This window comes from Zootoca vivipara, chromosome 3 (genome assembly GCF_963506605.1).
Source record: "Zootoca vivipara chromosome 3, rZooViv1.1, whole genome shotgun sequence".
In the NCBI taxonomy this organism is placed as follows: Eukaryota; Metazoa; Chordata; class Lepidosauria; order Squamata; family Lacertidae; genus Zootoca; species Zootoca vivipara.
Genome location: NC_083278.1, coordinates 72,624,482 through 72,641,876, shown reverse-complemented (window position 1 = coordinate 72,641,876; position 17,395 = coordinate 72,624,482). Strand labels below are relative to the sequence as shown.

The 17,395-nt window shown below is 42.9% G+C and overlaps 1 protein-coding gene across 2 annotated transcripts in view; it reads right to left on the bottom strand.

Annotated features, from left to right (window-relative positions):
- Positions 1 to 17,395, bottom strand: part of PGBD5 (piggyBac transposable element derived 5) — an 86,011-nt gene that overhangs the window by 18,841 nt on the left and 49,775 nt on the right. For both annotated transcript variants that reach the window (XR_009557368.1, XM_035108475.2), the window contains exons 3-6: positions 13,021 to 13,155; positions 4,817 to 4,997; positions 1,962 to 2,159; positions 1,593 to 1,698 (exon numbers count right to left, since the gene is read on the bottom strand). Coding sequence is in view for 1 of the 2 variants with exons in the window: in XM_035108475.2 (XP_034964366.2) it covers positions 1,593 to 1,698; positions 1,962 to 2,159; positions 4,817 to 4,997; positions 13,021 to 13,155 (620 nt within the window). In the remaining variant the exon portion in view is untranslated. The remainder of the gene's footprint in view (positions 1 to 1,592; positions 1,699 to 1,961; positions 2,160 to 4,816; positions 4,998 to 13,020; positions 13,156 to 17,395) is intronic.

Below are 17,395 nucleotides of genomic sequence, written 5' to 3'. Positions count from 1 at the left end.
TAGGGACCCAGGTGGCGCTGTGGTTAAACCACTGAGCCTAGGGCTTGCTGATCAGAAGGTCGGCGGTTCGAATCCCTGTGACGGGGTGAGCTCCCGTTGTTTGGTCCCAGCTCCTGCCAACCTAGCAGTTCGAAAGCACGTCAAAATGCAAGTAGATAAATAGGAACCGCTACAGCGGGAAGGTAAACGGCGTTTCCGTGTGCTGCTCTGGTTCGCCAGAAGCGGCTTTGTCATGCTGGCCACATGACCTGGAAGCTGTACGCCGGCTCCCTTGGCCAATAATGGGAGATGAGCGCCGCAACCCCAGAGTCGGTCACGACTGGACCTAATGGTCAGGGGTCCCTTTACCTTTACCTTTTACACAAGTTATTATAGCTAGGAAGTGGAAGGGGCAAGCAGAATATAAAATGGAAGAATGGTATAAAGAGGTGTGGGATATAGCTATTAATGATAAATTAACATGTGCCGTTAAGGTAAGATGGGGAATATGCAGGAGAAATGATTTTGAGGAGATATGGAGGGTGTCTGTCGAATCTGTACTGTTCAAACGGAAGGGGGTCAAACCATTGCAAGAGTTGTTGAAATTTTGGGAGGTTGTATAGTTACAATAGAATGGTCTCGGCCGTGGGGTGCACATTTTTATTCTTATTTATTTATGATTATTACATCGTCAAAATATATAAATAAGAAGTTGTCTGTTTTCTCCCTTTAACAGCAGCAGCTGGGGTGGGAAGCAGTATTGGAATCATGGAGTGGGAAGGGGGGCCTTTTTAAAAACCCTTTTGACAACTCCACCTCACATACTGCTATAGGGCTCGGGAAGAAAACCACTAACACCACCAATGGAAGTTTCTATCTCAGAACAAAAAGGAACTGGTGCGCGGGGCGGGGGGATTTTTTTTTTTTTTGCAGAACTGTAGTGCTGGTGAAAGCTTTAAATGCACTGTTTCCCTCTTATTCTACTCTAAACAAAATTCAGATTCCCCATAGCTGTTCCAAAGTGGGGGAAATGTTAGGAAGCCCAGTCATGGATCTTCCACAGCATGTCTCCAGTCACTTCTGAGTGTTTTTATCCCTGTGCAAATGCACCTCAGAACTGAAAAGCAGTTGGAAAGGGTAAAATTTCCTGACCCAATAGTTTCCCAGCTACAATAAGCTTTTCACATGGGAGAACGCGTAAAAAAATGTGGTCCCCCAGCTGCAGCGTGAAGCAGTACAACCCAGGGAGGCGTGTGCTACGTGCCATTTCTGCACATTGGAAATATGCTGTTTCTATGTGGTAGAAACCGATTTTTATTCTTAGCCACAAATCCACACTGAAGCTCGGGGCGTAACTCTTGAGGGACAGTGCCTACATGTGGTTCTTAGACAAGCTGTTTGAAAAACATCCCCACCATGACCCATCCAGCTCTCTTAGAAGATACTCAGAGAAGTTGGGAATGAAGTTGGGAATGCTTGGCTTCATTGTCGATGCTGGAGTAAGTGAAGGCCAAGTCAGGTATCTACTTTCTTCTGAAAAGCTGAGAGAAGTACCCTTATTCCAAGAATATGACATTCATCCTCACATCCCCACCAACCCATCACTTGCTTACTTGCTGTATTTGTCATCATATTTGCAGATATAACTAAGATGAGCGGCGAAGGCTTCTACTGCCAATGGGCAAGGGATCTCTCCACTTTTCCTCTTAATTATGACACCTGTTTCGATTAAAAAGAAACATGTTGGTTCTCACTTGTAGTTAACATGCAGTATGCTCTGATCCTGATAATTATCACACACACACCCCCAAGCTGGTGCCATTCTCTTTTTGTGGGGAGGGGAGCAGAATTTGCATGTTAGATGCAAAGACAGAGTTCATGTCCTATCTAGTTTGAGCCTTAATTGTGCTGGGCTTGTAACTGGTTTTGGGGGTTCAGGTCCCACCCACCCCTCAAGTAATGTGGCATCTCTGAGCCCTTACCTTGTTGAATTGGAGAATAAGCGTTGGTCAAAAACCGAAAGTAGCCTTTATTGTACCAGCAGATCAAGGATGTGTTTCCTTTCATCTTTATCCTATATTGTCCTCGAGACTGAGGAGCATCTGGGTTATTTAGCATAGATGGAGGCAGGCCTGTGCAGTCACTTTTTCTTGCACTTAACAACCCACAACAATAAATCTCTGCAAATGGAAGATGATAATACATATCTATTAGCAAATCTACCATACCTTGCGGTTTGAGAGTTGAATGGAACGGTCATCTCCTGACCTACCAGGTTTAGAGGGGGAAAGGTAGGGGCAATGACTTGCAGTTTTCATGAGGAAATATCTCAATAAAGAATGCCATATAAAAGTGAATCCCAGAATAATTGTGTGGCGAATTGTCTACTGTATGAATGAGATTTCAATGCATTTCCAAGGGAGAAGGAAAAGGAAAACTGGGAAAAGAAAGCCCAAAGGAAGTGGATCTGCTTAGCTGTGCCATGTGCCACCCTTTTCTATTGCAGGAACTGAGAACCTGTAGTTCTCCAGATGTTGCTGGACTACAGTTTCCCTCACCATTGGCCATGCTGGCTGGGGCAGATGGGCATTGGAGTCCACCAACATCTGGAGGACCACAGCGGTTCACCACCCCTAGTCTAGAACATTGCAATTTGACAAGTTCAAAGCATGAGATTATCAGACTGTGGTCTGAAGTGCCAAGGATGGGTAAGGTGATTCAACAAGACTTCCTGCCATTTTTATTCAGAAACACTACATGACCTTAAACATCTTAGCTTTTAAGGACTAAAAGCTGAGCTCATATAGAGAACTGTCTCTCTCCCCCCCCCCATATTGGCATCTTGTAGCTATATTTCATGCGGCTTATAGATCACATTGCCAGTCCTACATTGCCCTTGGGGTCCCTTCCAACTCAAGATCCTACAAATCTATTCCTTTTGGTGTATTACAATTCAAAAAGCCAAGCTTTCATAAGCTCCACTAGAATCTTGAACGGTCCGGCTGAGGAGGAGCCAGTGGGGGAAAATGGATTTGTTCATATTTGTAATTTCAAGTCATTTGAAGGATTTCCAGCCGCAGTTCTAGCCACATCTGAACACGAAGATTCACATTTTAGTTCTGGGCCCCCTAATAATAATAATAATAATAATAATAATAGAAGGAAAGAACTAAGGAGGGTGGAGCAGGTGGGTGAACCACCGAGCCTGGTAGCAGTTAGAGAACACTAACTGCTTGATTGTATCATTACCGATTGATTAGTATCATTACTGATAGACTTACTGAATTCAAGTGCAAACTCTCTGAGGTAAGAGGAGGCACAAATACTCCTCTTAACAAAGTTGTCCTGAATCCATGAACAATAGGGCCGGCACAACCATAACACTGGACCAGCAGGTGCAGTTCTGATCACCTCTTAAACCTCTTCTATTTGTCTTTCCTGTCACAGTAAAACTCATAAGCCGCTCATTCCTATTGCGCAGATCAAATTTTCTCCAGTAGTGTGAAGTCAATGCTATTGAGTTTGCTAAGGGGGCCTTTAATTCAGAAGCACAAACACCAAAAGGTTAGAGGTAATTAAGCACAATCTTTCTTTCAGTCCAGACAGAGAACTTGTAAACAGAGCGACACCTTACAAAGGGTAATGAGAACCATATATCAACCACCTCTCTAATGCAACAGAGCAAATGAGGCATCCTAGATTTATGACCAAGACAAGTGACTGCTTTAACAGTGGCAGCAGATTTAGTGCCGGCACATGGCACATGTAACTTACGCAGATTAAAAAACAACAACAAGTCTGCGATTGAAGCTCACAGTTGCTAGGGCAGCATGCAATAAAAATGGAATCCATCTGGATCAATTGAGCTGTTCTGTTTTGTTACGGCCAAATAGCAAGTGCCTTTCTCTTATATATATTTGTGTGGTGCAGGGGTGAAGCCTTGACAGTGACAGCGCGCAGGTCAGCCTGGGAGACAGAGGGGAGGGCAGGGATGCCTATGATGCCCCCAGACAGCTGCTTGACAATTTTTTAACGTTCAGATTTTTATGAAGAGATTCTAAAATGCCCTGAGAAGAAAGCAGAACAATGGAAGCATTTCCCTGACTTATATCACAGGACAGGTATTTTGGGCAAATGAGAGAGAGAGAGAGAGAGAGAGAGAGAGAGAGAGAGAGAGAGAGAGAGAGAGAGAGAGAGAGAGAGAGAGAATGAAAATAGGGGATTGGGATTTAAATTCGGACTCCATCGTTCCTTTAAAGTGAAAACAGAAAGCTGGAAATCACATTCTCCCAGGTCACATCTGTTCTGACCAAAAATATAGAGTGACATCTTTATTTGCTCATTTGAGAAAAAGTAACAAGTGCCTCCTAGATACCGCTTAGGTCACCATTACCTGCTTAATCTATCTGCATCTCCCACTTATGGGCAAAACTGAAATCTTTTAAAGTCACACCATATATTCAAAGCATTCCTATATCACTTTAAATTTCCCAAAGATTCCTGAATCCTGAAGGTTTTTTTAAAAATAAATAAATAAATAAATATGGGAAATGTAGAATTAATACATGCCATTTCTTTTCCCCATTAATTGCTGGAGGATGGTTGGAGGAGAAATTCTTCTACCCCTAAAATGCCACAGCAATTAAACAGCTATGAATTGCCTCTGAGGTCCACAGGGATACTCCACAGCAACCATGCTAGCCTGTTTTCAGTTAAACTGTCAAAGCAGAAGCAAAACAAGAGAGCTTTGTGCCCCCGAAAGACCAACAATTCTATGGTTTTGTGAACCGGAGGCCAACCCCCCCCCCAATAGGTCAACACGTAGCCCGACACAAACCTTGTTTCTCAAACTCTTCAAAGAGATTCAAGCTGGTGATGCTGGGCCCAGTAAAAATGATGTAGTTCTTCCCTGCAGCGTTCTGACAAAGGCTCTTGGCCACCATGCTGTGGAGCTGGGTTTTGTTCTTCAGAGCATCCAGGCCTTCCATGCCACTTCCTTCTTTCAGGTGGACATAGATCTTAACAAGCAAGAGGCAGAACAGCAGGGAGAAAAGTCAGTGCACAAAAAGGCCAGTGGCAATGCTCTCTCGTTCTTCTGGGAGATGAGCTGAATATTGCAAGTGCATAATAAGGACTCTTCTGATGGACTAAGCCAAAATGGCAAAATTAACTGGGAGGCTCAGAAATCAAGGAGACAATAATTCTAAGAAAGAATGGGGAAAGTTTTTAATTTATTTACGAGATGACTGTAAACAGGTTAAAACATTAGCAGGATTTTAGTCACACATGTAAAGTAACGGAAAGTATGGATAATTTAGAAAGGGAAAAAATTTGATAAGTACAGTGGTACCTCGGGGTACGAACTTAATTCATTCCAAAGGTCCATTCTTAACCCGAAACCGTTCTTAACCTGAGGTACCACTTTAGCTAATGGGGCCTCCCGCTGCTGCCGCACCACTGGCATGCAATTTCTGTTCTCATCCTGGGGCAAAGTTTGTAACCAGAGGTACTACTTCCGGGTGAGCAGAGTTTGGAACCCGAGGTACCACTGTATTGATATTCAGTTGTAAATATTATCATTAGAACCCATGGAAGGGATGGGGGGGAGGGGCGTCTGAAGATTCAGAGTAATCTCAATATTTGGATTTGGATTTTTTTTTGTTACATGTTTATACTTTTTAAAAATCAAATAAATAATAATAATAATAATAATAATAATAATAATAATAATAATAATATGCTAAGGCCTCTTCAGTCCTGAAGGGGAGCAGTCCTATGCACAAGAAGCTGGCGAGAGGCCAGCTGGTATAGCTTCAGCCGGCATAAAATTACACCAGATGCAAGTCCCATTCAGCAGTGGGGCTGCTGCTCTGCCTAAACCTGGCAGAGGTAATTTTATGTTCTATAGCTGGTTGCTAGATAATTTGATGGAACCAAATTGGCTCAAAATCCAGCCTAAGTTTCTCCTCTCTGGTCTTGCCTCCACCTCACCCCCAGAATGCCCCTTTTTGGGGGGGGGGGACTTACTCCAGCCTCAGCTTAGTCAGCTTCCGCTCTGCTCCAGCTATGCCAGGATGATGCAGTTATGCCGCTGCATCTGAGCCAGGATTGGAGATTTAATGCTGGCTGAGCCCAGATGTGCTGCAATTCTAAGCTGCTTATCCTGGCTGATCTTGCCACAGCCTTGCCCCCCTGAAACCATTTGTTGGAACTGCAGTAAGAAATCCCATCCCAAAGCTGAATTGAAGGTAACGGGACCCCTCACCATTAGCAAGCGTCATTGTAAGAAACAGCATGTTTAGAGCTGGTCTGTTTTCAGAAATCATTAGGTATTCATCCACAGTTTGAATTGTGAAAGAGAGTGCACACTGGTACTGCTTTGGGAAACAAGGGGTGCTTCACCTTACTGTGCAGCTTGAAAAGACATTTGCTTGTCACTGTATTTTGTGTCCTTCTTTTCTAGAGATGTATCACTTACTCCATACACACCCATGGCAGCGAGACATCAGCCCCATTCAGGCATTCTTAAGTTCTGTCCATGGATTTCTGTGCCCTGGTATCACTACCCAGCCTTTCCCATACTAAGGAAGAAGATCTGAAGCAGGACAGTAGATACATTGAGCTGAATGCCCAGACCTCCTTGCAGCTGGTAACCCTGCACCATCAAGCAAACAATTCCTGTTGGTCAGGCATACAATTCCTATTTGGCCCATATGCAGTCAGCTGACCTTACACTGAGCCTGGATAAGGGTGGAGGGTGCTTAAATAGCTCACTGAGCTCTCCCCTCTGCCCGCATTGGCACAACATGTTTCTGTGGACATGCTACTTCCACAGGATCATAAGGCACAAGCCAACCCCAATCAATTTTGCACTGGCTTCAGATAGAAGTATCAAGTTTTAAGAAAGGGATAGGCTGCGGCAGAACCAAGAGGGAGCCTTGTAGAGGGTTGTAGCAGCCGGGAGAAATTTGATCATGTCCTAAGACACTCCAGTCCTGTTTGAACAGGAGCAGTTTATGGCATGACTGATCCTTCTGCAATAACTGCAGATGCAGTGAGGTCAATTACATAGGAAATTAAGGCAATCCTATCAGCCCAAACATCCACTGACCACCTTCCAAGCAGCCTGTAGTAAACCAGCTTTTCAATCCCACCGATTAGACATTTTGATACATGTAAATAGTTGTAGACCATAAAGAAGGCTGATCACCGAAGAATTGATACTTTTGAATTATGGTGCTGGAGGAGATTCTTGAGAGTCCCATGGACTGCAAGAAGATCAAACCTATCCATTCTGAAGGAAATCAGCCCTGAGTGCTCACTGGAAGGACAGATCTTGAAGCTGAGGCTCCAATACTTTGGCCACCTCATGAGAAGAGAAGACTCCCTGGAAAAGACCCTGATGCTGGGAAAGACTGAGGGCACAAGAAGAAGGGGACGACAGAGGACGAGATGGTTGGACAGTGTTCTCGAAGCCACCAACATGAGTTTGACCAAACTGCGGGAGGCAGTGGAAGACAGGAATGCCGGGCGTGTTATGGTCCATGGGGTCACAAAGAGTCGGACATGATTAAAAAACTAAACAACAACAAGTAGTTGTAGAGAGTCCTCTGCATGCATGGCAGAATCACACGGACATGAGGAGATGTAGCTGCGGGCCCATCTGTACGCATCACATGAGAATAGGACTACAGCAGAAGGCAGCTATAATGGAAACTAGGAGAAAACCTAAAGCAGGTCTCACTTGGGGGCACAATTCAGCGGAAGGTTTTCTTGTGCAATCCTCAATTAAATAAACAGTGGCTCATTTCAGCCAAGTTTAGGGATGAGAGCTCCTTTGTGGTTACTAGTCTAACTTTCAATGGGCTTCAGCGCCCCTTCTCAACACCTCTAGTGTGACTGCAATACTTCTGGTTTTGATTGACCACAGTTCGCTCTGTTGTCTAAACCCAACAACAACTGTGGTTCATCTTGGTTGAAATGTGCCAATTTCAGACCATGAGTCACGCGGCTGGCTTGTTTCTGCCAACCACTGCTCATCTCACTGTTCAACTAACCATTGGTCAACCATAATTGAGGGGCCAGGCATAATGCTAAATTCCTGTTAACAGACAAACAAAAGCTTCAAACTCCTTCTTGGGCCCACACCAGAGGAGGTAGCAGCGGAGCACACACTCTTACTGGGTGGGAGAGGCTAGGGTCAATGAATAAACCATGGTTTATATAGTGACATCTGGAGACAACCATTATGTTTGCATCTATTTTTAGAATGAGCACACAGCACTTCCTCAGCATGTAATTGTCCTATACAAAGCAGCCACCAGGAAAGGAACTCTGTCCTGAGTAATATTCCAAAAGCCTATTTTCACAGACGTTTGAGCTGTCTGCCTAACAGCTGCAATAATCTATGCACAAATTGATGTCTTGGCCCTGTGCTTGACAGGGAAGGTTTCCCACATGACCCTCATGAGTGGATATTCTTTAAGCCATGGTTTAATTAATACTTGGGAATGGATTTTTGGGGTGCTCAAGGAGAAACAACAGTAAAGCAAGTATTATTTAAAAGAATTAAATGAAATATACTCTATGGGATGTTGTGGAAGGGAGCTGTCTCAAAAATATGAACAAGGCAACTGATCAATTCAACTGGTTTTATTCCTACAAGCTTTGAACTTTCACAAATTTCAGAGAGAGAGAGAGAGAGAGAGAGAGAGAGAGAGAGAGAGAGAGATGTAAAATACAAATACCCCTTCAAAAACGACAGATGGCTAACCCTTCTGCAACTCTGCCCTTGAAAAGGAAATTCACCCCGGGCTTATATTTTGCTCTCTCAAAGTAGAATGAGTAAATCAATTAGGACTTAATGGGACATCAAATAAGCTTATTCACAACGTGAGGACAGCGAAAGTCATTCTAATTTTCAGTGTAGTACCTTACCACTGTGCACAGTCCCGACATTCTCCAACATCAGAAATGGCTCTCTGTTTAGAATTGCCACAGGTTTATGGGTAACAAGGAGACCGAGAGGAGAAATGAATGAATGAAAGCTCCAACCCACCTGCAGGCAATTACAGTGTGGCCTGATGCCATGTTACATTGGATCAACATAACCACATTTTAAGAGTCTAGAATCAAGGCTATTGACAAGACTCAAGATGCTAGCCCCATTCAGCACCACTGGAACCATTAAGAGAAGACCAGACTTGGGCCACGGCTTGGGATGGGTGAATCTGTCCATTTTGATTTCAGTTTCTAATTTTCCAATCTTCAGTTCTGCACATTTACACACCCCTCTGCAATTTTCTTTTAAAGAGTCTTCACAATATCACCAGCATTTAAATGTGAATTTCTCCTAATATACATATTTTTGTGCACAGTTTTGCCTCATACACATTCTTGCCAAACAACTTCCCAAATTAGAATGCATTTTGTGTGCTATTTTCACTAATATATGCATCGTAAGGCACATTTTTACCCTAGTAAATGTGTTTTTGTACACATCTGTTTTGAAAGTTACTGTATTTTGGGTCTCCTACTGCTTCCCAGCAGTAGGCAAATTTGGTAAATCCACCTTTAAATGCTGAGTCAAATTTCTCCCCATCCCCAGTCATAGCTCTGACTTCCTGCTTCAGTTTGGAAGCTGTCATTTGAGTATCAGGACCATGAGATGATCTGTCTCCACATCTCTTCATGGCTTAATTAAATTGGAAGCATGCAGTCCCAGTCATTGGGAATGGAAAATTATTACCCCAGCGATCATTTGGAAATTATTTTCCTCACTTCTGGACACCACGGTTAAAAGAAGGTTATTGATACAGAGTACAGAGTACAGAGATACAGAGCAGAACTGCAAAGATGATAAAGAATCCAGAAGGTAAATCCTATCCGAAAAGTGGTATGTGTTTAGCTTAGGGGAAAGAACCTGGGGGGGGGGAAGAGTTATTTAAAATCTACCAACAAATGAAAAATCAGCTTTGTCTGCATTTTGAGATCTGATGGGCACAAGTTAGCATCAAGAGAAGCAACAATCCAAAAATCAGAATAAAAACACAATTAAAAAGAAAAAGATCATCCATTAAAAGCAGCAGAAGGAAACAATTCAATCACAAAGGCTAAAAGGTAAGGTCTATGTCAGGCAACATAGACACCAAGTGAGTTTCTACTGAGAGGGGAAGTGGTGCCATCACATTAAAGGCCCTCTTCTATGGCTGCCATCCACCTTGTCTTAGTATGGCATCCAAAGGAGTGCTTCATCTGTTGGCTTCAATGCACTGGTGTGTTGATGTAGCAACAGACATTCCTACAGGCACCTGCATCCCAAGCTGTGATCCCCAGGTGCTAAGTAAAATAGCTAGTATGAAGGCTGGGCAGGGGGCAAAGAAGTCCCATTGCATAGATAGAAATTCTGCAGATGAGACTCATTAGTTGAATTCCACCCATAAGCCCCACAGGCTACACCAGTTTTGGCTTTTGTGCAATTAATTGCTTTGCTTTGTCTTTTTACTCATCTGAATTGCTTTGAGATTTCTTTAAATGTAAGCTATTTGGAAACATTATAAAATCAAAACATAAAGTATAATAAATGGCATTTTGGATTCAAGAACTTTGGGCTTCTACATTTGTAGAAACTGTTTTTGTTAGAAATATGCTCTCATACAGATAGCTGCAGAGAGTTTACCGTTTCTTCTCACTTAAGTCAATTATCTCCTTGTTGGAACCAATCATTTAGACTAAACTAAAGCCTCCTTTTGGTGCATTGAGCAAATTATTGTTTTCCTCCTTCACAGAACAGCAGGCACCCTCCAAATAAGTGGTTGACTTCCACAGGGCCTTTGTATAAATGTACTGGAAAGGTCGTCAACATAAAGGTGGATATGGTATTTAAGTCTCTAGTCACTGGGGGAAAAACATCACACCTGTTCTTGCAAGCTGTGATATTGATGGGTTCACACTTTTTGAAATGTTCATTTTCACAACTTCTTGCTCACCTGATCCTTTCAAATGTGAACAGAGGGCTGTCAAGATGTGCATAGACAAAGGCTCATGAGATAACTTGGGAGTTATTTGGATGCAAGTCAAACGCAAGTGTCAAGTTCATTATTTTGCTCAAGCTGTTGAGCTTGATCCTGTGACATGCGGAGTGTCATCCATTCTCATTGACTTTGACAGTTTGAAGATGTATGTTAATGGAGATGGACTGAGGGCAGAAAATAAATTATATTTGGAGCCCAGAGTAGCTGGAATGCCTCCAGCAAGTCAACATTTGTAACAGTTTGCATTTATGATCTATAGACCTTGCTCTTTCTCCTTCTTATACTTCAGTGCCAAAGTCCATGAAGGCAAAACAAAAAGTCTTATACCGTGGGAACTATTGCCCATGGCTTTTTCCCATGGTGCTCCTGTAAGAGAAGAATCCTGAGGCTGTGATGTAGCAGTTGAAGACACAGTTACCAAGCTAGTGGGAAGTGCAGCAATGCCAGCATGGGAAGTAACTGGTGACGGTGACAAATTTTAGAAATGGAGGTTTCAGAATGATTTCAACTCAGAAATCCATGATTCATCAGAAGCCAAGCCCAAGCCCTCTCTGAAATTTGGGCCCCGTCCATAACGGCTTTACTACTTGGATAGCTCAGTTGGTTAGAATATGGTGCTGATAACACTAAGGTTGCAGATTTGATCCCCGTATGGGACAGCTGCATATTCCTGCACTGCAGGGCGTTGAAACTAGATGATCCTCACAGTCCCTTCCAACTCTACAATTCTATGATTCTATGACCATCATCTTCTTGCAGTCCCATGGAGGAGACTGGAGGAGACTCTTGAGAGTCCCATGGACTGCAAGAAGATCAAACCTATCCATTCTGAAGGAAATCAGCCCTGAGTGCTCACTGGAAGGACAAATCCTGAAGCTGAGGCTCCAATACTTTGGCCACCTCATGAGAAGAGAAGACTCCCTGGAAAAGACCCTGATGCTGGGAAAGATGGAGGGCACAAGCAGAAGGGGACAACAGAGGACGAGATGGTTGGACAGTGTTCTCGAAGCTACCAACATGAGTCTGACCAAACTGCAGGAGGCAGTGGAAGACAGGAATGCCTGGCGTGCTCTGGTCCATGGGGTCACGAAGAGTCGGACACGAATAAATGACTAAACAACAACAATGACCATCATCTAATGCTCCCTGCCAATTCCTTCCTATGTCTCAAACCATGCAAATGGAAATGTAGGCATCCACTGGGGTTTTTTTGGGGGGGGGATCTGCAAAGTATTTATTTCGTAAAATTGCTTGTTTGTTTGTGGTTTGTTTTTGTTTTTAATCCAAGTAGAATACCAAAAAGGGGCAACAGGACTAATTTCTCACAAAAATTGAAAATAATACTTCCGGTCCAGTTTGTCTCATGCCTCAGGTGCTAAGTGGTTGCAACTTAGTAGGTTGTTGCTGTTTTTTTAAAATGAAAGCTGGGAATATGAGGATTATGGTTCATCCTGGGATGAAGCAACCCCCTCCCCCCATTTTGTCTCTCCCTGCCCACACCCCGCAATAGATACCCAGGATTTGTTGAAGAAAAAACTGTATAGGCCACATCTTTAAGGGATGGACACTTAGTCAGAAATTGTGTCTCTTGCTGAGGTACCTTGGACTTGCAGTCTGAATTATTCACTAAAATTAGGAGCCATAGAAAACAACAACATTCAGACTGGGAGGAAGGACAGGATAAACTTCCCTAGGATATTTTTTAAAAAACCCGCCACACTTTTTCATATAAACAGTGTTAGCTCGGCCCACGCAGGGGGCTGTTGATGGACAGGAAACACTATTCTTGTCACCAGAGGGCTTGGGGAAGTCTCAATTTCACATAAACCATGCAAACAAAGACTTGGGACTGAGGCCTTTTTCTGTACAGGACAGACAGTGGCTCCCTCTTGTAGCCTCTTGGAAAATGCGTGGGGGGGGGGGGAGAAAATGCCTCAAAGTACAAATGGAGGCACTTTTCTGTGCAGATGCCTGACTCAGGGTTGAGGCCAATTCCACAGGCTCTTACCTGGCAGATAAAACCAGTTGATGAGCACTGCCGTACCCAGAGGCTGAATTTCCGCTTTTTCCTCTTGCGTAACTCTCGCTCTGTGCAGGTGGCAATGAAAACCGGATCTTCGTCGATCAGAGGTTCATGGAGTACCTAAAATCACAACGGGCTTGTGTTATTCTATCACTGGCAAGGAAAACAGGCTTCTCAATTTCTCTAAAGCAAGCATGGGAAAGTGGATCAAGTGTCAGATTTCAACCAATCCCCATTCAGCTGTGAAGCTTACCAGGTGACCTTGGCCCAGTTGCTATCGCTGAGCCTAATCTACATTGCTGGGTTGTTGTGAAAATAAAATAACAAAGGATTGCCACATTGTAAGCTATAAAAGAAAAAGCCAGCCAGAAGAAATGTCCAGAGGCACAGGAAAACCTTGAAGGCTGTGGTGGACACAGGCGCAAGCTCTTGAAAGAGCCAAGAAAGGGGCAAAAGCCTTAAGGACTCAAAGTGGAGGAGGTAAAAGATAGAATTAACCTGACGCAGCATCACCTGGTGTTCGCCAATATTTCCATTTATTGGAACAAACCGATAAATTGTTGAGTTGCACACATCATTCCGCCCCCATTATTTGAGGACCCAGGGTGGAGGATATGGCGTTGTATAATGTTGAGCTTCCCCCTGATATTCCAGTCACAAACTGGCTCCGAGCTCCTTGGAAGGGAAAGGAAAACCATGGATGTGATGAAACAAATAAAAATGTTCTCTCCTCAACCCCCAATCCATAGCAAAGTCAATTGTTGTCCCTTGCAACAAAGACGATTGTGAGATAGATAAATAGATGATAGACAGATGACAGATAGGGATAGATAGATAGATAGATAGATAGATAGATAGATAGATAGATAGATAGATAGAGATAGATAGATGGATAGATGGATGGATAGATAGATGATAGATAGATAGATAGATAGATAGATAGATAGATAGATAGATAGATAGATAGATACAGTGGTACCTCGGTTTATGAACACAATTGGTTCCGGAAGTCTGTTCATAAACTGAAGCGTTCATAAACTGAAGCGAACTTTCCCATTGAAAGTAATGGAAAGTGGATTAATCTGTTCCAGACGGTCCGCGGGGTACTTAAACTGAAGCATTCATAAACTGAAGCAAACTTTCCCATTGAAAATAATGGAAAGTGGATTAATCCGTTCCAGATGGGTCCGCGGAGTACTTAAACTGAAGCGTTCATAAACTGAAGCATGGGTGTAATTGGTTCCGGAAGTCTGTTCATAAACTGAAGCGTTCATAAACTGAAGCGAACTTTCCCATTGAAAGTAATGGAAAATGAATTAATCCGTTCCAGATGGGTCCGCAGTGTTCATAAACCGAAAATTCATAAACTGAGGTGTTCATAAACCGAGGTTCCACTGTAGATAGATAGATAGATAGATAGATAGATAGATAGATAGATAGATAGATATAGATAGATAGAATGATGAAAACTTCAGATTATCTAGATCCCAATACATTTTGGATTATAATTCATAGGGGGTTATACACAACCCATTCTAGCAGCTCCAACAAAATCATGTTGTTCATGTCTGAACAGTGCACCCTGGCCTAGTTCAAACAAGCTATGGTGTTATCCAAGTAAACTGTGTGTGGTGGCTAAGGTTTGTTCTTTCTGCCACTTATGGTTTATTTGGGGAATACAAAGCACAAGCCTGGGTTTAGATGACACAACCCAGATTCTGGCTTCTTTCATTTATGCCATGGCAGGATTGCTGTGGGATCTTTTGAGCAGTGTATACCAGTAACTATGGTTTGTGAGCCAACTATAGTTTAATGTGAACCTAATCAATGTCTCCAGGGCATACTTCAACAATCTCCCCAAATATGAGGTGGTGGTCACCATCTTTGCCCAGCCCTTATTTCTCTGATTACCGCTAGTCGAAACATTTACTTTAGCCCTTGTGAATTTGTAGACTGCAAGTGGAGCAAAGAACAGCTTGCTTATAATGAACTTGTTGTTCCCTCCTGAGAGCTATGCCTTGGTAATTTTAATTCCCTCCAGAATGTTAATCTTTGGCCAAGTTCATGTTGCTTCTTGCCAGCCATGTTCCACTCCTCCGGCTACCCAATAGCATGAAGCCATCAAATGAGATTTTTTAAAAAAATTAAATGAAAAGGTTGCTCATTCAAAACATAGGTCTGTTTTGGAAAGCATTTTCAACGCATCACGGGGCTCACCTGTGCAATTATCATTAAAAAGTGAATAGCAGAGAGAAGTTTGAAGCCACAAATGCATATAGATTTTTTTTAAAAAAAGCAACATATTAATTGTGTTCCACATAACCCAAGGAATTAGAGCACACAAAGCTGGTGATGAAAGGATCCTCACAGTCCACATGAAAGTTATTTGGAAAACAGGATTAATTCCAATTGTCCATGAAAATAATCTAGACATTAAATTGAATCTGTTGGGTATTGAGCCCACCACAAAAAGTACGTTGCAGTACTCAAGCATGGACCTCACTTCATATGAACAGATTGCTTTTAGATGCAGATTGTGTATAGATAAATACTGTATAATGATACTTGCAAGTGCGTTTATAAAAATTATAATGACTTGCTAAGAATTGTACACTTGTTGGAACAACAGCATTACTTATATACCTACATATTGCATTGTATTACAGTTTCAAGCACCTTTTTCTTTTCTTTTCTTTTACTTCATTTGTCTGCTGAAAGTTTTCAATAAAATATAGATAAATAAAACGATTACAGGAGACTTCTCCATTGCTGGCAGTCACTGGGGGGAAAACATGGTGGGCAACAGCAAATTTGGGGCGGTGGCAGAGCTGGTGTGCTCTTTCACACTGTCTCTCCCTTGTAATGGTTCGGACTAGATGGCTCTTTTTTAAAAAGCATTTTATTAAATTTTCCAATTAAACCACATTAAACAAAACAAAACAAAACAAACATTAAAAAACAATACAACTGATACATTCATCTTTTAAAGAAATTTCTCCAAATCTCACATTCTCAAAGCTCCGCCGAGCTTGACTTCCCTCCCTCCCCTCATTTGGTTTTCTATTCAGTTCTTATCTCGCAGTTCCTTTGTACATCCCATTTAAAGTCAATTTGTAGGATTTATTTCAGTCCTATATATATATATATATATATATATATATATATATATATATATATATATATAATTTATATATTTATTTCAGTGTTTTTAAACTTCTACAGTTCTTTTCCATATAGTCCACAAATTTACTCCAGTCTCTTTGAAACCTTGCTTCCCCCTGGTTCCGGATCCTGCTAGTCAGTCTCGCCATTTCCGCATAGTCTATCATTTTTGTCTGCCACTCTTCAATCGTCGGTAAGTCCTGAGTTTTCCATTTTTGGGCTAACAATGTCCTAGCCGCAGTTGTCACATACAAGAATAATATATTGTCCTCCTTTATTATCTCTTGTCCTATAATTCCTAACAAAAATGCTTCTGGTTTTTTAGGGAAAGTATACTTAAACACCTTTTTCAGTTCATTGTATATCATTTCCCAAAATTCTTTAACTTTTTCGCATTTCCAGGACTAGATGGCTCTTGGTGACTCTTCCAACCCGTATGACACACATGCTGTTCAGAATGCCTGAAGAGGACTTTAGGATAACTCCCAAACAGTGGCAAACAGTGCCGCTTGGCTTCCTGGGGCGGCATCCCCTGTGGGCGGGGCGTCGCTCCGCAGCGCGCATGTGTCCTGACCCATGCGCCGTGACATCATGATGCACAACGCACGCGCCAGGATGAACAGTGCATGCGTGGACCGTCCAGGCTGGCACTGCTGCTCCCGCGACAACCTTACAATCTGCCGAGCAAGCGGCAACTCGTAAGGCTGCCACGCGCAAACAGTGCATGTAAGGCTGCCCTGTCCGTGTTGCTTTTCGCACGCGGCAGCCTTACGAGTTGCTGCTCATAAGGTTGCCGCGGAAGCAGCAGTGTGCAGAGCATGCTATGGAGTGGGTTGCCCTAGGCAGCGGCAGTGGCAAAATGCGAGGAAGCCGCGGATTGAGGTTTTTAAAAAACCCGCTCTGTAGCACGCACTGCTTCTTCCTGCTTGGGCAGAGGAGGCAAGGGGCGGGCCAGGAAGGGGCATCTCAGGAGTTGGACAAGAATTTCCTAAAGAATACGGATGCTAAGCCAGCAGCTACCCTGAGCACCACCATTACTCTGACAATATTTAACAAGATCAGTCGAAATAACACAAGTGCACGGAGGTGGGTAGAGGGTTCTTTCTTTTGCTCGTTCTTTGTCCTCCTTCAAGAAGGATTTGGGCAAATCAGATGTAGCAGGTATGGGAAAAGGGCAGAGCTTAGTTGCACACAAGTC